Source organism: Haliotis rufescens, unplaced genomic scaffold, assembly GCF_023055435.1.
Source record: "Haliotis rufescens isolate VD_foot unplaced genomic scaffold, xgHalRufe1.0.p SCAF_27, whole genome shotgun sequence".
In the NCBI taxonomy this organism is placed as follows: Eukaryota; Metazoa; Mollusca; class Gastropoda; order Lepetellida; family Haliotidae; genus Haliotis; species Haliotis rufescens.
The window spans coordinates 6,832,208-6,855,996 of NW_025963968.1; the positions used below are offsets into that span (position 1 = coordinate 6,832,208).

Below are 23,789 nucleotides of genomic sequence, written 5' to 3' on the forward strand. Positions count from 1 at the left end.
CTCAGAAGCATAAGTCATATACACGAATGCATCCCATGCTGGATCAGTAATGACTGATGCTCAGTCAAGCACTCTATGCGGGTAGTTGCTCCCAATGCTTGGGCATGTAATTTGTGCTGGTTGAAGTTCAAGAAGGCAAGGCCGAAATATACTGAACAACAAAAGTTCCTGTGACATTGAAAAGATTTAATGCAAAGTTATTTTTTTTTTTATCAGATCTGAAACAATTTCGGTTTGCAACAGATAAAAGACTCCTGTAAGTGTTCAAATGGTGTAATTTGCCATACTGACTTCAGAATATGCGTGATTTCATAAAATACATGAACATGCCAAAATGTCAATTTACAAAATCAATAGCGTGTGTGTCCACATCTGGTTGCGATGCAAGCAACACATCTTCGTCTCATGGAATGGACCAGGCGTCGCACAAAGTCATGTGGGATATCTGCTGGAGCACGTTTCGAAGTTTCTGGAGTGTCTGTGGAACACTTGGTTGACGTCGAAGGCGCCGATCCATCTCATCCCACATGTGCTCGATTGGTGAGAGATCAGGGGAGCGAGCCGGCCAGGGGATGACATTCACGTTATTTTGTTGAAGAGAATCCTGAACAAAGTCGAGCAATATGAGGCGTACCGATATTCTTCCGTGACACAATGATTGACGTAACGTTCACCTCGACGTCGGTACACTCGAATCCGTCAATCGCTGTGGCTGAGGTGAAAACGAGACTCGTCAGTGAATAGAACTTGTCCCTATTTCATGGCCGTCCAGCGTAGACGCTGTCTGCACCACTGTAGACGTGCTTGACGGTGGTTTCCTGTCAAAATGGGACGTCTGGCGGGTTTCTGGCGACAATCCCTGCCGACAATCATCTGAGGCGACGACGTACGGTGTGTGAAGATATTCGTCGAAGGCCAGGGATGCTTTTTGCAGTCACTATTGCTGGCTGGAATCGATTTCGTAGGTGTGTTGTTCAAATCCAGTTGTCTTGTCAATGTTTGGTTACGCGTGGCCTGCCACTCCGAGGATGGTCTCTGACTGCATTCGTCTGTTGCCAACGTTGCCATTGACACCAAATGGTGTTTCTGTGGACGTTAAATTGTCTTGCAACATCACGTTGACTCGATCCTGCTTCAAGCAGACGCTCATTTTCGGACAGGCGTGGCATTTCGTAATGTTGAATAATTGCGAAATTTTGTTGTTTTTCTGAGTGGATGTTGTCAGCACGATGGTAAACAATGCATATGGAATCCCGTTAACGCACATGTTTTTATACCCATTCTTGGGTAGTGAAATGCATGGGGCTTGCATAAAAGTCGACTTTTGCATGGAATGCATGCTTTTCTGTAGCAGTTGCGTTTTTGTGGCTTGATTCCATACATGCACTACAATATTGAAAACCAAACTTTACTTGTTTGAAAATACACTAAAATATTGGTGGACCAGGAACTTTTGTTGTTGAGTATATTAAAACGAACATATTTCTTTAACGTTTTTCTTTACTTAGAAGCAGTAGAATATCCACACTTGTATACAGCATATATACATGCTTATCCTTTTTGTCATCACTGATTTTCAATGATCCAGTCATATAATTGTCACCACTATTTTGCCTTTTACGCACAATATAGTCCATTGGTTCGTCACTGGCGATGATAAATTCATAAATATGGAAAGGGTTTTGCAACAAACCTCAAATCCGCATCAGTCCTATTCGTTTAATCATGTGCCATCAGTGCCTCAGACAAGTTGCACGAAACAAGATGACAACCCTGATCTGTGATGTGGTTCAACATGAACCTGTACCTTTTCTAGGAATGAGCCTGATGGTACAACTTGATTGCCAATGGAACTGGAGCATGGCTGATCATCAATTTGTCAGGCTGCAGACAAGCCGACTATGTTGCGGGATATGATTTGACCTGTCAAATTTGAGATTTCACGGATTAGATGCCAGCGTGTGAAAGAACGTGACAGTTGTGGCCCCAAAACAGTGTTTCGTGTATGACTTGTGCGTGTTCTGAAATGAATTTCATCATGTTTGATTAGTTGTTTGGATCAAGTATATGTTCAGTGACTTCAGTGATGTCAGGACATTTTGTTCGTGGCCTTTTGAAGGGAGGAGTGTTTTCTCATGCACTTTCAAATCCCCTCCTGTCAAATACTTACGGTGGTATTGCCGTAGATGGCTTGTGAAGGTTTGTGAACCACAAATTGTCATGGAAGAAATTTTTCAAACTCGTTTTATAATGTTATATTTTACATTTATTGTCGGTTGTTTCAATGAAGAAATTACCTGTCCCAAACAGTTTCATAAACTTTATCGTCTTTTTTGGAAAATATATGCCTTCGTTAAGTCTTGTAATCTCATCGTCGAGGCGTTCAGGGTTACGACCTAGAACATCATATCGTGGCCAAATACATCCAATAACAAACTTCCGTATAAGCTCTATTAGACGCAAGTCCGTCTTGTATAAGAGACCCAGCGTGTAATAATGGCTATATCGATACGTTGCACAGTTTCTATGGGTAATCAATTGATATGTATGCTATCGAACTATTTATACGCTCGTATCTTGTGTGAAGAGGCTTAATATATTTAAAAGGTGTTTCCGTAGCAAAAAAAGCCTCTTTTCAACCAATCAGAATCAAGGATTCTTCAATGTCATGGCAGAATGAAAAAATAGAAATGTCCAAAAATAAGAGCATTTGCATTTAGATCTTTATATCGTCGGTTTTGCATCATAGCAGTATTCATTAGATACACATTAACAAAGTACGTACAGTGGATGTCTCATTCCATTGTTAAACCTGTTTAAACATATGGTCAGCAAGACCGTTTTTAAACAAACGTTCGCTGCATTAATACAATCAAATCAACCCTACTTAGGTTTCATATAAGTGTAGATGTCTACGACTGATAAAATTGTTAGTATACTTGTATAAAAAAACCTCCTCACTCACTCACTCTTGCATGCTTTACCATTTGTACCGAGTTGGTGTCCAGATCACACACATAATTGATTCATCGGAGTACGATAACTCGCAGTCATCTTAATCACAAAGACTGGCCACACAATTGCTACTGACAAGCACGAGGCACCCATGACCTCTTCAGAACTGTGATCCTTATGGACCAATGGAAGAAAAATAACATCAGTAGCTAAACTATCAGAAACCATGAGAAGAACCAATTACGTTTCAGTGAATGGGCGCCGACTCGTGGACACATATATCTAAATCGGTACCATATATTCATTTGATAGAAATAACATTGTATATGAGAGGAACAAAAGTCATATGTCATGCATATTCTTTATTATTGAAGGTATCCAACAATCAGTGCGACAGAGCTAACGTGTCCTCCATTCCCTCCCAAGGACATACCGATTGTATTGGAAGAGTGAACTCTGTTTGCAGGCACCGAGAACTCCCACAATTCCCACTTGGTTGGAGCGTTGTACTTGTCTGAATCGTACAGGTTGTAGGATGATGACAGTGTATAGCCATTAAATGTGACAGTTGGTTTCCCGTTTTGGCTCTTGTCCCTGCTTACACCGATCCTAAGACGTGCAGAATGGAAGCCAGATCCATGTACCTGAACCGTGGTTTGCGCATGTCCGTTATTGATCGGGATGACCATATTCTTCCCATAGTAGGTATTCTCATTGTTAGTCCTGACGCCTCCAAAATTATAGCTGGTGCTGAACTTGTAGAAACAGACTGCCTCTCCTGGGAGACCGACATGCCCATTGTTCTTGTTGGTGTCAAAGTGGACATTCCAGTGCATTACTGGGTTGCCATTCTGGTACTGCAGACAAGAAGAGACACCTGTTGTTGGGTTGATCCAGCCATTGTGGAAGTCCAGCTTTGCGTTTTGCCATTTCGTCCCATAGTTGTAAAGGAGGACCATAACATCTTTGTTTTTTGGGTTTGCGAGTGCTAGAGGTGAAACTACTCTCTCACTTCCGGTGAACGCACTTGAAAATCTTAGAAACTTCTGATCGTAGTACAAGTTTTTCCAGAAACGGAAGTAGTTTGCAAGTGCTGTCTCATGGCCATCCTTAGTGAAAAGGGACCAGTTGAGACTATTGTGACCTGGATATTGCTCATTGGCTAGAAGGAAAACAACAGCTCTTTCCATAAACTCTCTGAGGTTCAGATAAGTAAACATTTGTCCAAATCCTAGGTATAGAGTTCCAAAATCTACAATTCCAGAATGGGCTTCCTGACTGATTCCATGAACTCCGCCTCTGCCAAACTCGCTGATAATAAGAGGAACGTTCCTTCCTTTCTTTATATGAGAGTAGTTTTCTATCATGTCAATCAAGGCAACCAATCGTGCTTCGTTGATACCAGTAAAGTGGTGACTACCGCCGTTTACATTGATATCGTTGTAAGCATGGAAGGAGAAGAAGTCCATGTGATCGAGAGACATGTCCATAAACTGTGTTGTTCCCTTCCACAAACGGAAATTATTGGCATCTGTTCTGACTGTGTAGCCTGTATATGTTGGACCTCCCACCTTGATGCCAAATCTTGACTTTAGCTTTTAAACCACATCTCTATGGAAGTTTAAGACAGTATTGGCGTCAAGGGCCTGCCATGAAGCGTCGGGTTCGTTTATGACTTCAAAGTAAGCTGGGAGGTGTCCTCCGGAGTAATCCTTGGCACTCTGAACCATCAGAGATACGAACTCTGCCGCAGCGTCTACGTTATTTGGGAACTTGCCTTGATGATGTGACTTGTCGATCCAATTTGGCCAGCTGAGACCTAATAAGAAATATATTATTATAACTCAACGCCTTTCACAGAAGATGACATATATGACTTTTTAAAAATAAAATACCAGTTCTGCTCTTACTGTACATAGGGCATGTTTTGGACAAAGGAAAGAGCAAAACTTCTCTGCACACAATTGTGAATGTAACTCCTCGGAACCAATCCAATAAATTAAAGCAAGACAATCTACGCTTAGTGGGACACCATCACAACCATTTGAACAAACATCATCGGCTACAATATCCGGAAATCTCAGGAGCTAATCAACCCTCAGTTGTACAGGTATTAAACTGATTACGTTCCTCCAGCCGATCGAGTTAAAGATTTGACACTTAGTAGTACTGTAAAGTAGTGTCGAGCCTGTTAAATTCTTAAATTAGTTTTCATCAAACTATCATGGTGAAGAAACACATTGTAATATTGATTTATGGTAACATGACATACCTTTTATTACCCATACAATATTCTTGACGCCATTTCCAAAACCATGGACTTGCTCCATGTACTTGTTAAAGGTGTTCCTCTGGAGGCCACCGTCTTGTAGGTAGTGTGGGTCTGGGTAACCATGGTGACTGGGATTTTGGTGCCACTGTTTAGTACATGCAGATGGAACTGTATTAACTTGATTATGGTTTTATTGAAACATGACTGTGAGTCAACAGTGTTATGAATATTGCTCTCACATGATTCGAATTGCATTCATATATGTATCCTTATACATATACCGTTGTTCGAGCACAAGTAATTATCGATGATTGTTAAATAACCAGTCAAAATGACTAAAAGAAGCAATAATTAATGAATTGTGCCATTTTGATCAGTTGAAACATTGGAAAATTCAGTTAGAGGTCAGTGCATATTTCAAAGCGATTACGAGTTGGGTTACTATCAATTGGAATATGAAGCGGTATCTTCAACATTATTTCATCTGAAACCATTTAACACTTCTGCAAAGTATGTAGTTGAATTTCACCTCTTTATAAAAAACCTTGCAATTTAGAAAAAAAACCATGCAAACTAGTCTCCTTTCTATTTTGAACTTACAGACGTAGGCATGTTACATATCCAGAGCACTGCTAATTAACTGAGATTTGAATTTTATATAAATTGTGCTACACGTATACTCGGACCCCGTGGTATTCATCGTATCGCGGCATTTGTGATTTCCGGTAGTTCACGCGGGACACATCTCTCTATTAATGTAAATCAGTAACCAGGAAGTGCTCTCTTCGTAAACAATTTTAATTTCCTCGGAATGTTCCGTCTGCTGTAAGTAAGGAGTTATTAATGTGTTGATACTTACTTCTGGCATCTTTTTTTAATATTGCCTTACCCCCATCTGTCAATGGCCAACGATATAACCCGCTGTTCCCCAAGTAAACTTTCTCTATCGATCTGAACTAGATCATCTGCATTTTCATGGCGACTAGTAAGGTAACGGAAGTTACGTAGTCCGCACATTTGTTCCCGCTCTGTGCCCAAAATCAATTGGGAGATCATAAGGGCCATAATGCCAAACTTAGAAATATGTTCTTCACTAGAATCCAAAAGATAAATACATACTTTTGGCATACTAGGAGTGCTTTTTATATATTTATTGTTGACTGTTAACATTTTCCCATTTTGTGACAAATTATTGTCATCCATTTTAAAAAACAAAACAATCTTAGAATATCATTTCAAATATTTTGTTGTTGATTTTAAAAATATTTTTTCTGTTACATTTCGGTAAATATGCATTGAATACCTATTACTGATAACACATTTGGAATTTTACTTGTGCTGTCTTTGCACATGTCTGGACAAATCACTGATGTCTGGCATGATCATACTAAGTGGTTGGTAGAAGTATGTCCTCTTTTTGTCCAATTCGGACCTCCTTACACAACTTTTATCTGTACCGCGATACGATGGAGTTCTCTCCCTTGTCAAACTGAGCGCAAGGCCCGGATTTTACTCGGAGCTTCTAATAAAAATAATGAACCTTTTTTAGTAAAATATGCATTTTTAGATAAAATAAATGACATCTGATATAGAGAACACGAATAATCATAAAGGTTATTGAGTGTATTTTGTTCCGTTTAGCGTACATGACAGGTACCGCGATACCCCGAGGTTGCAGGCTACATCGAAATCGTTGGTACGTGATTAGTCCTACTGATCACAAACAATGCATCAGGTTATCCGTAATGTTGCTAAAATACCAACATGTCAAGGATTATAACTGGAACAGTAACGTAGTGATGTTCGAGCCAGTGAGGTTACACGGTATAACAGAGTAATCACAACAAGTTAAATCACTTTAGTTCTCACTTAACAGCAACAAATGTCTGCTAAAAGTAGAGTCGATTATCCGAGTCCAACTAATCATGTGTTTATGAATGACTATGTATCGAACAGTAATGATACTATGATTTCGCGAAAAGGTGAGCGTATCCTGCCCCACATGTTGCACCCTTCCCAAACACATGGAAAACAAGCAAATTTTTCATCTGAAAAAAAACACGGGAACACGCGGTACAAGTCAAAATCGGGAATTGCCCCGGACATATTTTTTGAAACTGATGCGCCAAATGTGTAAATGCCCTCCACATGTCTTCCATGAAACTTTCTGAAAGATTTTATTATGACTCAATAAAGACATTACATACATTTACCCTACTATTCACTCAGATCCTCGTTTTAGATTCAATGTAAAAAAAAAGTTATATGATCAATCAATCTCGACATACATTTTTTCTATAGAGCAATAACGCAAGGGTTACATACATTTGCAAATAGATGGCCATTCAAGTCTCTGTTCATCCAGCGCCCCGGTTCGGCACCAATACCTTTGCATTTAGAGATCAGGTTAGAGTTAGGGAGACCATTGAATTTGTTCCATCTGTCCACCTCATAATGGACTCGTCCACCCTGGGAGAGCCACTCATTGTAGATGGTGACTGTGGTGTCGGAGATCACCTCCCCGCACAGGAGGACTGTGATGAACACTACCACTGGCACCTGCTGCATGACTATATCTGTTTAGGTTAGGCAAGCTTGTTATATACTGCTGACAGACGTGTGAAATGTGCACATGTCTCCACAGCTTAATTACATATGACTAAACTAAGAATTAACGGCCTGAAGGACTGGTATGGTACAGAATGTAGCCAAGTAGGTCATATGACAATGAACTAATAACTATAGATAGTGGCAAACTGACAACTTACTTTCATAATCTCTCCTTGAACTTGAAACATACTTTTGTGTGCGTATTCTGGGTTGGGTTTTTGCCACCTATACACAGACAATGAGATAAAATATGCAACTACCGACATATTATTAGCTCATGTAGCCATAAATTAATGAAAGGTTTTTGACAACCGACAATATTGATCAGTGTTGGGTTTGCAAATACTGATATATAAAAAAAATCATAATAAAGACAAACCCTTTTTAAAAACTATTAAATAACAAAAAATAAAATTGATAACTATCAGGTTGCTCGAGGTTAGGTGACCATGATCCGTTGAACGATGTATAAATAAACTGTCTGGTGTATTCTGTGTGTGTGTGTGATTTTAATTATATTTTATTCCACTGCAAAGAGAGTGTTGAAGACGAGAGATAATAGGGAAATCCAAGGGTCACTTCTTGAAATGTGTGCCTCAGAGATGTGGATTAACGAGGACATTAAGCATTAAAAGGGTAAAATGCTGTTTTCAATGTAGTGAGTGAGTGTGGTGTTACGCCGCTTTTAGCAATATTCCAGTAATTTTAGGGTGAAGCACATTTCTGTTGTCCCCCACTGTGATATTGCTGTTTTTTTTAAATGCCATCTGTTTTAACTGGAACTTCCAGCCTTCCTATAAACACCTATCAGAAGTTACATTTGATGAGTGGCGGTAGGTTCTGGTATGCAGACAAGATAATATTATGTTCCAACATCCCCCGCCATTTCCGACGCCATTCTAGTGACATTTCGCATTCAATGTAGGCCTAGCACTCCCAGACATGGCGACAAGCGTGATGTATCTGAATGTGCTTGATGACAGTCATCTTACTGCGACGAGAACGTCAGCCTCAAATGTAGTTGTCGGAAATGACAAGGAACCATAAAGTAAACGGCTTTTACAATTGGACAAATCAGGCGAGGATATGACCCCTGCTTTTGTCTTGGTGATGTGATCACAATACACGAGGCAATATGAACGGTGGTGATTTTACATGTGGACAGTTTGTTTGGATAGCCGACGCAAAGGCAAGAGCTACTGTTATCATTTTCTTATTTATTTTAATAAATAATGATGTACACGAGGACACATTTCTGTGACAAGACGACGTGTCCAGTTATTTGTTGAGCTACAGATGGACACAACAGGTTTTCTAAAAAACTTAAATATTTTATGAAGGAATTCACATACAACCTCAAACGTTGTGTTCATCTGTCTCATATTTAGAGCTATGCAAAAGATTCAGAGTGACAAAACACTCTCCACAAGAGGGATGACTTCAACTTTCCAATAATCAACCTACCCATTATGTCGAGCAATATTCCTGCAGCTCCACCCCTTTGGTGCTTACATTTCACAACTTTTCGGGTATATGTGAGCATGTTCTCTCCACCAAGATTTCAAAGAGCGTCATACACCTCAAAAGTTTTTGGATCACGGTCACAACATTCTAAAGCCACACCAAAGCCTCAAAACATTTTGTGGTGGATATGTTGAGGATAGTTCTAAATATGACCCACCAGTGACAAAAAATATGTCCGATGCATGTCCCTATATAATTTGACCATATGTTTCCATGTTCTTGTTCAGGTGAACAAATTACTTACCTTTGCATGTGTTTGGGCGGGTTCAACCGGTGGGAAAGTGAGTGAGTGAGTGAGTTAAGATTTTAAGTCACATCGGCAATATTTCAGCCATATCGTGACTTTCAAAAGTTATATATAATAAATACATGTAAACCATAAAAACCTGTCGACAAGGGACAGTAAAATAACTAGACTTATCACAGATTATTATTTAAAACTAGCAGGGAACCATAAAAATACATCACTAGACAGGACAATACATTATAAAATGGGCTAAAGATCGGCAGCAACTGAAGGTAGATCACCATACTGGGGACCATGGGGACTTACAGTACCTTTGCTACCTGCATGGACCCCAGCAGGATTTACATCATCCCTTCAGGTGTTGGCGACGATTAGGGAATGTAGCTGTATTTAAAAGAACATATATTCTACGATTAAAACTATGATAGGAATAACAGACGTCGAATGATATGGACTTACTATGCCCTCTCAGGGGGACAATAATTTTACAGTACTTTAACCCCCGTCAAGGGTACAGCCATTAACAATCTCAGTTCACAATTAGACACTATCAAATTAAGAAACGATTATGTACATCAAAATTTATTTATCAGTTCAATTTCTTTTAAAAAGTTAATTATTAAATGAGACGAAACATTATTAAAAAGATCCATTATTGAAGTTGCACTGAAATATTTATCCCTTGTGATGGAAAAATCAATACAGTCAAGCAGAACATGCTTGACCGTGATTCTCTCACCACAAGGGATACAAAATGGAGGATCCTCGCTTTTTAAAATATATTCGTGTGTATACCTGCTATGGCCAATACGACATCGTCGCATAATGACCTCTTCAAATCTGGACTGACAGCCCAAGTAGGTGTAACCAATATTTGGTTTAATTACATGTAATTTATTGATACCGACTTGGGAGTCCCACTTCTTTTGCATAAGATCACAAATATAAGATCTGATTACAGGTTTAAAATCAGTGTATGGGATAAGAAGTGGTGTCACAGATTTGTTGAGTGCTGCTTTAGCAGCAGCATCAGCCATTGAGTTGCCTTTGATGCCCACATGACTGGGCAACCAACAAAAGACGATGTCGTATTGGCCAGTAGCAAGTTCATTAAATAATTCAATAATTTTGATTAAAAGTGGATGTTGACAGGATACGTTATGGATAGCCTGCAGGCAAGAAAGAGAATCGGAAAATATGATAAATTTCTTATATTTTGACTGTTTACTGATATATTGTAAAGCTGTTAAAATGGCATTGGCCTCTGCCGTGAAAATAGAACTATTATCGGGTAATCTGGAGGAGATAGTCCTAGATCCAATGACAGTGGCGCTGGCAACAGCGCCACTATCCTTGGATCCATCAGTAAATATAGATTTGTAAGTACTGTATGTGTTTCTTAATTCATTGTATTTTTGTTGATAAATAAGTGGATTTGTTTCCGATTTCTTTAATTTAGTTAATGTCAGATCCACCTCTGGCTTTACCAACTGCCAAGGTGGAGAAGACAAAAGCTGCGTGGGGGCTATATCTTCAAGATTAATTTGAGCAGCTGAAATATCAGATTGAAGTCTTATTCCAAGTGGGGGTAGAACCGATGATTTGTTTTTATAGAGATTTTCATAAAGGGGGTGAAAAACACAGTCATATGCTGGATTCGAATTATTAGAGCGTAATTTAGAGACATACTGTAAGGATAATTTAATGCGGCGTTGTTTAAGAGATGGCTCATCCGCTTCAACGTACAGACTGTGGATAGGAGAAGTTCGGAAAGATCCAAGACATAGTCTTAGACCTTGATGATGGATAGTATCCAAAAGTTTAAGGTTGCTTTTGCAGGCTCCACCATAGACGATGGAGCCATAATCCAGTTTAGAGCGAATTAGTGTTCTGTATAATTGGAGTAGGGTTTTCTGATCCCCACCCCACTTGGAATTTGAAACAACTTTCAGTAGGTCAAGGGCCTTCAGGCAATTATTTTTCAAATATTTTATATGTGGTAAAAAGGTTAAATGGTGGTCAAAAATAATACCCAGGAATTTAGCCTCTTTTACAACTTTAATCGGAGTGCTATCTAAAACTAACTCAGGGTCTTTATGAGGTTTGTATTTCCTACAAAAGTGTAAACAGTTTGTTTTGGATTTCGAAAATTTAAAACCATTTTCTAAACACCATTTATTTATCTTATTGAGACATAATTGTAATTGTCTTTCGATAGTATGCATGTTTTTACCACGACATGATATGTTAAAGTCATCCACGAATAAAGATCCATCAATGGAGTCAATTAAAACCTTAGAGAGGCTATTTATTTTAATGCTGACCAATGTGACAGACAAAATACTGCCTTGTGGGACACCCTGATCCTGATTATAATGATCAGACAGGGTAGTTCCCACGCGGACTTGAAATTGTCTGTCAGATAAAAACTTGGATATAAATTGAGGCAAACGGCCTCGCAATCCAAAGTCATGTAAGTCTTTTAAAATACCGTGCTTCCATGTAGTGTCGTATGCTTTTTCTAGATCGAAAAAGATAGACACTGCATGTTGCTTATTTACAATGGCATTCTTAACGAATGACTCCAGTCGAACTAAGTGGTCAATGGTACTGCGATTTTTACGGAATCCACATTGGATATTTGTGATTAAGTTATGGGATTCTAAGTACCAGGTTAATCTGTTATTGACCATGCGTTCCATGGTTTTGCAAACGCAACTAGTCAATGAAATTGGTCGATAATTGGAAGGATCAGTATGATCACGACCAGGTTTAGGTATGGGAATTACTATAGCATCACGCCATGAAGAAGGAAATTCTCCTGACGTCCAGATTTTATCAAAGATCATCAAGAGGGTTTCTAAACAGGACTGCGGTAAATGTTTTAAGAGTTGATAATGTATATTATCAGACCCTGAAGCAGTGTCATGAGCTTGCCCAAGGGCAGTATTGAGTTCATGAATGGAAAAGATTTCATTGTAATCCTCGCCATTATCTGAATTAAAATTTATAGGTTTCTTTTCTTGCTGCTTTTGATATTTTTGGAATTTAGGGGCATAGTTCGAGGAGGAAGAATGTTGAGCCAGAGTTTCACCAAGTTTATTAGCAATATCTGAAGTATCGGTTAATAAGTCATTCCCAGTTTTAAGGTGGTGAACACCAAATTTAGAACCCTTACCTTTAATTTTCTTAATCATGTTCCATACCTTAGATATCGGCGTACGTGAATTTATCTTGGAGACATAATTTTGCCAAGACTGACGCTTGTTTTGTTTAAAAGTACGCCTTGCCTTAGCGTTTAATATTTTAAATTTATTTAAATTGTGGACCATAGGATGACGACGGAAATATTGTTCAGCTTTTTTCCTTGCCTTCCTAGCTAGTTTGCAATCATTGCTGAACCATGGTTTACGTATGTGAGGATTTGAAGAGGACTTCGGAATACATTCATCAGCTATTTGAATTAGTTTATCGGAAAAAAGTTTTATAGGATCAGAAACATCAATAAAACCATCAGGTTTTAGATGATTAGTGCAAAGGGTTGCATATAAAGCCCAGTTTGCCTTAGTAAAATTCCATCGTGATGACGGAGAAACATCAGATGGTGTCACAGATTGTAAAATGGTAGGAAAATGGTCGCTTCCGCATAGGTCATTGTGGACTGACCATTCAAATTCCTGAAGTAAATTGGAATCTACAACTGACAGGTCTAAACAAGAGTAAGTGCCAGTTGCAGGATGTAGATAGGTGTGAGTACCATCATTGAAAATACACAAATCATTATTCAAGAGAAAATCCTCAAGTATCTTTCCTTTATTATTAGTGTCATTACTACCCCAAAGAGGGTTATGGCCATTCAAATCTCCCATGATAACACATGGCTTAGGGAGTTGGTCATATAGTGCTTGAATATCAGACTGTCGAAGAGAGAACGACGGTGGTACATACAATGAACATAATGTAAAAACAATATTTAATGTTACACGTACCGCAACAGCCTGAAGAGGGGTATTGAGAGGAACAGGACTGTGAATGACGTCCTGCCTCACTATAACAGAAGATCCCCCAGTTGCTCTATCCCCTGGAGGGGAAAAGCAATGGTATGAATCATACTGTCTTATATCAAATTTATCAGTAGTTTTAAGGAAAGTTTCTTGTAAACAAAATGCAGATGGTTTGAAATCCTGAATTAATAGCTGAAGATCAGTGAAATTGTGCCGAAGTCCTCTACAATTCCATTGGATTAGATTAGGAGAGCAACTCATGGAGGCTCAATTGGAGAACGTGAGCGTGGGGAAGGTCCTCTACGCTGTAGTGGCAGCGATGGGGAGACCTCCATCTCAAGAGGTTCAAAGCTGTTGTGAACCTCTATAGGGATTGGTAAAGACTCCTTAATATGCTTAAGGGCCTTAGCTTCTTTTCGTTTCTGCTGTTTTCTTTCTTTATTGGTTAAACGTTTCGTTGCAATGATTTGATCTGTGTTAATATCTGGCACAGGTTCAGCATCTTGCATAGAATCAGTATCTCGCTCAGGGCCTGGTTTAGGTAGGTCAGCTGGTTGAGACTGAGGGGGAGATGGTATAACAGTCTGTGTTGCAGCGGATGTTGTCATCTCAGAAAGAGAGTAGAGCATAGTTTGCTGATCCGTGACCCAGCTAATTGCTGTCTGACATGAAGTATTCACCTTTTTGATGGCAGAAGAAACTGTGGCAGAGTATGACCTTGAGGAAGGAGTATTGGGAGCTTGGTCTGCTACCAATTTCTTGGCCTCAGAAAACGAAATGCTGTTTGTGTACTTTAATTTCACAATTTTAGATTCTCTGTCAAAGACAGGACATAACTTGGAGTAGGACATGTGCTCACCGTTGCAGTTTGCACACTTGATATCATTGGTGCAATCGATATTGTCATGTTTGCCACTGCAGCGGGAGCAAATTGGATCGTGAGTGCAAGATTTGGCCCCATGTCCAAAATGTTGACACTTAAAACAACGGAGTGGATTTGGAATATATATATCCACTCCGATGTTAAAATATCCAGCTTTGATGGATGTCGGAAGTTTTGACAGTGAAAAGGTCAAAAGATAAGTAGTGGTATTGATTATTCTGCCATTATCTTTCCGGGTGAATCGTTTTACGGAAGTCACCCCTTGAGATTTCAGTTCCACCTCAATCTCATCCTCTGACATGTCAGACAGACATTTAGCCCGATCACGAACAATGCCCCTACATGAATTAAGAGACTTGTGCACAGAGACAACTATCTCAGTATCCGCAAAATGATGTGCATTTAGCAGATTTAGAGACTGCTGTCTCCTTGCACACTCTATCAAAAGAGAACCAGACCGTAAACGAGTGACGTTCTTCACATCACCACATATTCCTTGTATAGATTTAGAAACAACAAAAGGATTGATCTTGAGTGGTTGGCCATGAACACCTTCCACAACCAGAAATCGAGGCCATGAATCTACATTAGTAACACAAGTTTCATCATCAGAAGATGAAACTGTATCTGTGTCAACGTGTCTTCTCTTATTTTTGAAACGAGAACCAGTGTTTTGTGGGGAAGCCATGATGAAAGAAAACAGATTCGACAACCCTGCTCCCCACCCGCCATGGAGTGTCAACAAGGACAGTATTGCAGTGGAAGCCAACTACATACACTAGGGTTACAGGGGTGCTATACTCAAGCAATACCAACACAGGTAGCTAATAATGTCAAACAGAATAAGAGTAAGGTTGGTTCTGCCCAATACAAATATCTGATGACAATCAGAACCTGGAGGTCAATAATGCCAGATTGGCCCATGAGCCACCGCCTTCTGGCATAGGACTCTAGGCAAAGTTGTGATATGTGCAGAACGCGATAATATGCCATATATACTGCATGATATACTAATATAATCAAAATTGACATTTACCATGCACAGGGCACGGCATGACCAGCCGATTGATAGAACCGGGCCCATTCTACCACCCGTCTAGGTGAAGTAAGGGTCAAAGTGGTGTGTTGGGCAAAAGGAACACTTGTTCCTGGCTCCAATGCCCTCAACCACCAGAATCCCGTCCTCCACCGACACAGGGGCGCAACCCACGGCAAACAGGTTGCCAACTTTGGTCGCCTCTTACGACCAGCAATGGGGTGCTGTGGAAATATTCTACCCCGGTTCCACACGGGGGAAGAGCTATTAGCGTTACCCAGCACTCACCACGAGGAGGTTGCTCTTCACGAGTGCCAACCGGTGGGAAAGGGTTCAACCGGTGGGATAGGATACGCTCACATTTTCGCGAACACCTTGCATCATCGCTATTCTGTGAAGCCCATTCCTGGTGTCCCCCGCCGTGATTTTGCTGGAATATTGCTAAAAGCGGCGTAAAACCATACTCACTCACTCGCTCACTCATCGCTATTCGTTAACACAAGCTCATGATACAGTCGGAATCGTAATATGGAAAGGGTTTGTTGTCGCTTTTATTTACATAAACAGTTTGAATAGATAATTTCATATTTTTTAATTAACTGATAATAAGTAAGTTAGGGGCGTAATGTCGATAAGGCTTCGTCATAGGTACGGCTTATACCAGTTCGCGGACATTTGGTGTAATTACATAATTACATAACCTATATAACAACATAACAAATAATCTCATGATTCACTACTATGTTGGTTTACCGGTATTGTTTCCAAAGTAGTTATCATTCTTTTAAATTACTCAAAGCTGCATATTTTGTCAATACAGCGTTTAGCAAGCATCGATGGTTACTGACTGTTTCGTGTCGACTTCACTGTCTCCCTTTGGTAGACTGCGGAAAACATTGCATGTAACACATAAACGATGTGAAACGCCAATACTGAAATAAATTCAAATGTATAATGTTTTATTGCAAAATATATTCTGTGTTGATAACCATCAAATCAGCAATATTTAAGTGGGAACACGGGTGACCCAGTCGTCCTTGTCGCTGCTATGATTGTGGGTTAGAATCCCGGTTCACACGATTATGTTTCTAGATGTGTCAGCACAAAACTCATGCTCGTTGGTTTCACGTCTGAGTTACAATATGGTAAAGGTCTGAGACCTGCTACCCGTTGGGCTTTCCTTCCACATTAAGCTGACACGCTGATATAACTGGAAATCTGTTCAAAGTGTTTACTGTGAATAACATTCACCGTACGCAATGTTAGAAAAAATATTTTCAATGCAAAGTCCACACGTGCTAGCCATATCCATGGCTTCCATTCAACCAATTCAAATAGTTTGGCGTTGTTCTAAGCCTCCTGGAGGATAAAAATAGCTAACTTAAACAATTTGTCATTTTTATATGAAGACAATTAGCTTCCTCTAAGGCGTTGATTGTATCACTAACGTGTTTAGGCACAATAAGACACAAATAGAAACCATGTTGACGCCTATGTGACCTATCTACCGTGACACGAGTTGGTTATAAACAGATTGGCTTGTTGAGATGACGGGCACAGAAAATCCTTGACACCAGTCAGTGCAACTGGGTCAGCATTGAGGTGGAAACAATATGCACATAGACTGAGGTACAACAACAGGAAGATATATGCTCCTGATGACGGTTGTTTTTCAGTTTGTTGCGTGATGTATGATTGTGTCATGCATTTGTTGCAAATGTTTTGATTAAAACATTTTACGTAAAACGTAAAAAGAAAGAACATGTGGTATTTTGTTTCAAGCTAATTAACTAATTCTCCTTCTAAATTAAAAGAATTGTGGATGGTGCGTTTGAGGAGTTAAGGACACAGTTTCCCGTTAAAACATTCTTAAGAACACTCTGCGACGTTAAACAAAATAAGGTTACGAACATGCAGACTTGCATCTATTTCATGCGACCTATTTTTGTCTTTTGATCTTTGCTCCCATTACAAGATATTTTGGTCACCTTATTCAAAACTCTTGAGTGAACCACTGCGGTCTCCGATATAGTAACACTAGTTTACTCTCAGCGATTCCAAATTACATTTCCAAGTTTACGTTAAAATGAAGCTATTTCTATTCAGGCGGAAGACCAGGGGCGCTGTCCAAGATCACACGGAAGATAATTAGCAAACAGTTTTAGGATCAATTAAATTAGGGTTGCCTAATGGTCTCAGCAAGTTCTAATTTGGATAGACCTTATTTGTTCAAATTTAGACCAACGTTTCTTTGTTTGTCCTCACTGCGTCGGCCATGACTGGACGAGGTAGTGAATTCTGAACTATACATAGATCTTATTAGGTAAAGATGAGGTTAACAGCAAGGTCCAACGCTACTGGATGGAACCACTACGATTAAGGAGTGAATACTAAGTGCATCTTCCATTAAGGGTATACCAAAGTAGAAGCAGCACACTTCGTATTAGTTATTTTGTTAATTGTATGGAAAGGACTGATCGAGGTTACGTATCACTTGAACTAATGTGAAATAATTCACATCGAGTCCATACCAAGGATAATGGATGCGATGAATATATTTTGGAGGCCACACCCAACAGATTGGCAAGTGACACGACCTTTGGGTCTCCCTTGCCATCTATTTCCAATGGCCAACAACCACACAGACCTGTCCTCACGACACATGGCATTAGTCCTGCATTGATCTTCATGTATGTTAACGTTACACTTATGGTTTGCGATTTCCGGATACAAGTTCCTGTTGAAGAAAAGTAGTTACATATTACAGACACGATTAGTATAATGTACTCGCCCACCTACTCAATAAATATAATAGTGTGGATGGAAGTCTTCCAGTTGGCCTCAAACTGTTACCATTGAACAAATTACAACATAGTTCGACCACTGTTTTCTTGTATTATTCAGCTAACATTATCCAAATGTATCCTTTTCAAATATATTATCAATCAGAAAATATCTGAAACATGAATGGATTATTTCACTTGATGGGATTGGTCTACAAGTCACGTGACGTATTTTAAAGCAAATCGGCAATATTTCAGCCATATCCAGATTTGATCTTATGATATTACATAAAACATAGGTAGTGAAAAAATGAAAACTATGCATTTTATGCATGTTTCGGTTACGGCATATGATGGCGTCATGATGAAGACAACAACATGTCTGACCTTCATGAGCTTTGGCGTATAGGTTAAATTCAATCGCATCGATATCTGTACATGATTGCATTCTAAAGCGTTTATATTCCGATGCTGTAGATCCTGAAATTAACCAGTGCCCCCGCCTGGCCTAAAATGTATCATGCGTTTAATGCGAGTAGCCCTGCCTTTGGGCCCTGAAAGCCTAATCAACAAACGATTACACTTACAATTTGAATTCCATGATATTGTATGGGGTGATATCAGTTCGACGGAATAACATCATTTGCTATCTTAACTTCAACTACATGTTATCAAACTTCCATTAAAACACAAGCCAGACATTCCTGATGACGCAAAGTCCTAACTGTAGTCGCCCAATGAGCTAGACTGTACCGATGTCTGGACACCAGACAGCTTGCCAAGGGATAATTTTTACACAGTGAAATTGTCCAGAGATAATGAAAGTTCTATTATTGCTGGAAGTCTTACATTGGCTATGTCTGTAGCGCGGCACGAGTGTCACCGCATCTGTCGTCACGTCAATCGATCTAAAAAAAACAACAGTACAGCACCTCTTTCTTAATAGATAGAGGTTTCCCTCATCTGACAAATACACTTCGGTCTAAAAATAATTAAATTCTCGTTAGAGATTACAAGTATAGAATTACCATAGTCTTTAAAAAATTGTATCATTGCTTAGTCTATTCGGGTTCTGCAATGAACTCAGTGGTGGCAAGTGAGGTGAAATTGGGTTTAACGTCGCTTCCAAGATTATTGCACTTATATAGCGACGTGCATGCACGTGTATGTGTGTGGCTGCTTGTACTAGTCCGGACTGATGCCAATTTATAGTGCTAGCTCACTGAGATACCATGCCGCAGTTTAACATGAATACCCCACTCAGACACAGTATACTGATTCCGAGCCGACCAGTCCTTGTTTTAGCCCCTTAATGCCGAGCGCCAGACAGGGTAACAACAAGTACAATCTGTTAACCTCTTTTGGTATGACGCGGCCCGGGATCGAACCCTGGACCATCCGCTCTCCGGGCGGACGCTCTACCACAAGACCACGGAGGCGGTCAGTGGTGGCAAGTGTCCTGTGCACAGCGAACAGGTCACAAATCAGGCGAAGTTGGTCACGGAGAGTAGTTAGATGACTCCTAAGTATTTCTACTGCCCCACACTGAAGCACATGCAGCACGTGTCAAGTCTCCCATGGCAAGTGACTTTGTTCCAAATATGTTTCTTTTTACCCAGCAGTGAATGGGTACCCGGAAGGATGAGATGTTATGTGATTGTTCACCTTCTAGCGCCTCTTCTTTTGCTGTATACTCCATGGGGAGTTGAGAAAGAAAATTGAATGCACACTGATTCATTGACCGGAGAGATGATATAGTTAGCGATTTTGGCATGCATCAACGGTCTCAGAACGCATTCGTATCATACAATATATGAGTTAAACCGAGAGAGTGAATGCTATCCTATGTACTAAAGTTTCAAAAACAAGGAAGGTAAAATGTTTGCGTTTCCGCTCATACGTTGCCAAATGATGTTTATTTTATCACAAGCAGTGGTGAACGGCACCTCGTCAAACATTCTGAATCGATACTTTCAGGATGTCGTTCGGCAGCAACAGCATTTTACCTCAGGTATAAATGATTACTTTCCGTCAAACAAAGACTATTGGGTTTCAGTGAATCCGATTCAACTTTCAGTCCGTCTCATCAGGTATCCGGTTACTAATTGCCCCTTACAAACATTGCAAGCCACTCAAGTCCTGGCTTCTTAACATTTGCTGTACAGGTCCGTACAAAAACACTCGGCTTTAACATTATACACAAATGTCGTAGCAGTAGTGCTGTTGCAGAAATATAGTTATCGACTATATATATATATATATATATATATATATATATATATATATATATATATATATATTGAATTAGAATTGTCTCGTATGCGATAAACCGAGTTCAGATATTTCTGTGACGCATACGTAGTGCTGTTACTATGTGGTGTGTGTGTGTACATGTGTATGTATGTGCGTGTTTACATGTGTGTGTATATGTGTATGTCTGTGCGTGTGTACATGTGTATGTATGTGCGTGTGTACATGTGTGTGTATATGTGTATGTATGTGCATGTGTACATGTGTGTGTGTGCGTGTGCGTGTGTACATGTATGTGTATATGTGTATGTATGTGCGTGTGTACATGTGTATGTGTGTATGTATGTGAATGTGTACATGTATGTGTATATGTGTATGTATGTGCGTGTACATGTATTTGTGTGTATGTGTATGAATTTCGTGTGTACATGTGTATGTGTGTATGTATGTGCGTGTGTACATGTGTGTGTATATGTGTACACATGTCCGTGTGTACATGTGTGTTTGTGTGTGTATATATGTATGTATGTATGTATGTATGTATGTGCGTCTGTACATGTGTGTGTATATGTGTATGAATGAATGAATGAATGAATGAATGTGCGTGTGTATGTGTATGTATGTGCGTGTGTTTGTGTGCGCGTGTGTACTGGTGTGTATATGTGTATGTATGTGCGTGTGTACATGTGTGTGTGTGTATGTGTATGAATGTGCGTGTGTATGTATGTGCGTGTGTATATGTGTATGCATGTGCGTGTGTACATGTGTGTTTGTGTGTGTGCGTGTGTACTGGTGTGTATATGTGTATGTATGTATGTGCGTGTGTACATGTGTGTGAGCGTGTGAACATGTGAGTGTATGTATGTGAATGTGTGTTTGTGTAATTGTGTGTGCGTGTGTACATGTGTGTGTATGTGTATGTATGTGCGTGTACATGTGCGCGCGTGCGTGCGTGTGTGTGTGTTTGTTGGATCATTGTGAAAAGACACATAATCTAGTAAAGGCCTCTCGCGTTCAGGATACATTAAAATATAATACACCGATGTGTGCACACTTTATATTGAATACTGGATGTGAAGCTAATAATGTTGAAGGATTAGTATTAATCTGAAATGCATTAGGAGCTGCAGAGTATTAGCACAACAACTCTAATACTTTTGAATACAAATATAAACCAGAATGAGAGTACGAAACAAAATTATAGCATCGAACTGAAGTTCTTTTAAATGGAATCCGATTTCTTGAAGATAAATGGGTATTTGCATGTAACATTGTTCACATCTGGTGTACTTAAATGCCTTCAGGTGACTTCATGAAGCGTCGTCTGACGCAAAGCTTTGTGGGACAATTCCGCCAACCATTAACCAAATTGCCTTTTTAACAAAGGTGAGCACATGAGAAAAGAATGTCTTATTATTCTTGAATAAGCTTGGTCGAATTAGACGACGCTTCTGTTCCATTATTGTCAGTTTACAGCGACGTTTATTATAGAATTGATTTTAAACCACTCTCAAATACAACACACGGTTAGTCTTAAGTTCGGCATCTTAGAAAAATGTCCTCGTACTTTTAAATACTAGATCAGGGCACAACTATACTTTATGACACTACTTACGGGAGTAGAAAATATGGGTATTTGCTTAAACAACACACAAATGATCACCAGAGGTTGGACATATATGGACAATGTCTCTTGTAAATAACATCCCCGGGGAATAACGATCATGCTCCCCCTTTCCACCTCCGACATTGGTACTCACACTGAAATAGATGAGCACAGTTTTTTCACAGCTTCTTCAGCGTTGGAGAGTGTGCTTTTGACCTTCATGTGCTGGCCAGCACCGTGCGAGCGAAACCAAGGACAACGCTTTAGGGGATGTAATTAATAATGCAGCTGGTATGATTTTGTTCTTCAGTCACGTGGATATCTTCAGGATATTGATGGTCAAGTCGCAACAAATTATTTCACATAAAGATGGACGATGTTCCGAAGTCTGGTACTAATTTCTAGTTAATAGCTGGAAGCTGTAAATAAAAGCTGCAAACCCCTTTCCAAAATCTTAAGAAATCTGTGCGAAAACTGTGTTAAACTAAGACGCTGTCTTAGGGTAGTCAGTAGTTGCTAGTCTGGTATCATAACATAATATTTAGGATATAATCAGTGGGTTGTGTATGAATTGAATCGAAGGTGCTACATGTATGTCTTACAATTGCCAGGGGCCTAAATTAGTTCCGTCCCTAGAACCCCAGTTACAAACCCACATACAGGAGTGCTTCCGGCAATACTGCTTACTGTACCTATTTAATGTATTATTGGGAATGCAATAAGACTCTTCGGGCATCATGTGTCTAATGTGAAGCGTAGATACTGTCCCTACACTGCAAGAATTTGATTACCTCTGGGAAATGGCACTATATACACAATATATGGCATTTAATCTTTCCTAGTGTCATCTGCTCGCCCACATTCGTGCAGTGTAGGAATGTCGTGGAGTACCCACGTCCTGTGCTGTTACAGCCGCCCACGTTGTTTTGTGAGAAGTATTTGCAGTAGTAATTGTGTGCTAATTTGAGTGCTGAGTTTGCAGTGAAAGAGGATAAAGTAGTGTGTAATGGTTGATAGGATTCATTTTGACTCAGCAGGTAACACGGGTTCTGTTTATCTGAGCACTGCCATCAGGAATGAAACCGACCCATCCCAAACCCCCACAAACACCCCAACCACCAACAGAAACACCCCACAACCACACACACACACACACACCTACCTACACCCACACGCACGCACGCAAGCACACACACACGAAAGCACGCACGCACGCACACACACCGCAATGGCTACTTAACGAGAATAATTAAATACACCGTTTGTAAGGAAAGTGTGTACGACGAGTGTAGTAATAATATATTTATCACTCAAGTTGATTTAGAATATTATCTAAATTCAACTTTGGAAATTTCCGTGAATGTCATAAGGATGGCGTAAGAATACACCAGTCCTAGATAAAAGCGATAAAATCATTTCCATAATCATAAGAAATATCTGCTAACAGCAGAATCCATTGTACGATTCCGACTAAATCATATAATCATGAATCACTATGAAAAAGCAATGATACCAAGTGTTCGCGAAAAGGTGAGTGTATCCTGTCCCACCCAGGCACCCGTCATAAACACATGCAAAGGCAATTCAATTGTTCTCCTGAAAAGAAAACGAGAACATAG

The 23,789-nt window shown here is 39.7% G+C and overlaps 1 protein-coding gene across 2 annotated transcripts; it reads right to left on the minus strand.

Annotated features, from left to right (window-relative positions):
- Positions 1-3,302: 3,302 nt before the first annotated feature.
- LOC124150558 (beta-porphyranase A-like) lies at positions 3,303-7,839 on the minus strand. 2 transcript variants are annotated; one of them, XM_048402622.1, is made up of 3 exons: positions 7,553-7,839; positions 5,228-5,372; positions 3,303-4,774 (listed from the first exon to the last, which is right to left on the minus strand). In XM_048402622.1, the coding sequence occupies exons 1-3, from the start codon at positions 7,793-7,795 to the stop codon at positions 4,554-4,556; spliced, it is 609 nt and encodes a 202-aa protein (XP_048258579.1). In that variant the 5' UTR covers positions 7,796-7,839; the 3' UTR covers positions 3,303-4,553. The 2 variants fall into 2 exon arrangements, with proteins under 2 accessions (XP_048258579.1, XP_046378453.2); XM_046522497.2 differs by having other exon boundaries at positions 7,553-7,822.
- Between the last annotated feature and the right edge of the window lie 15,950 nt (positions 7,840-23,789).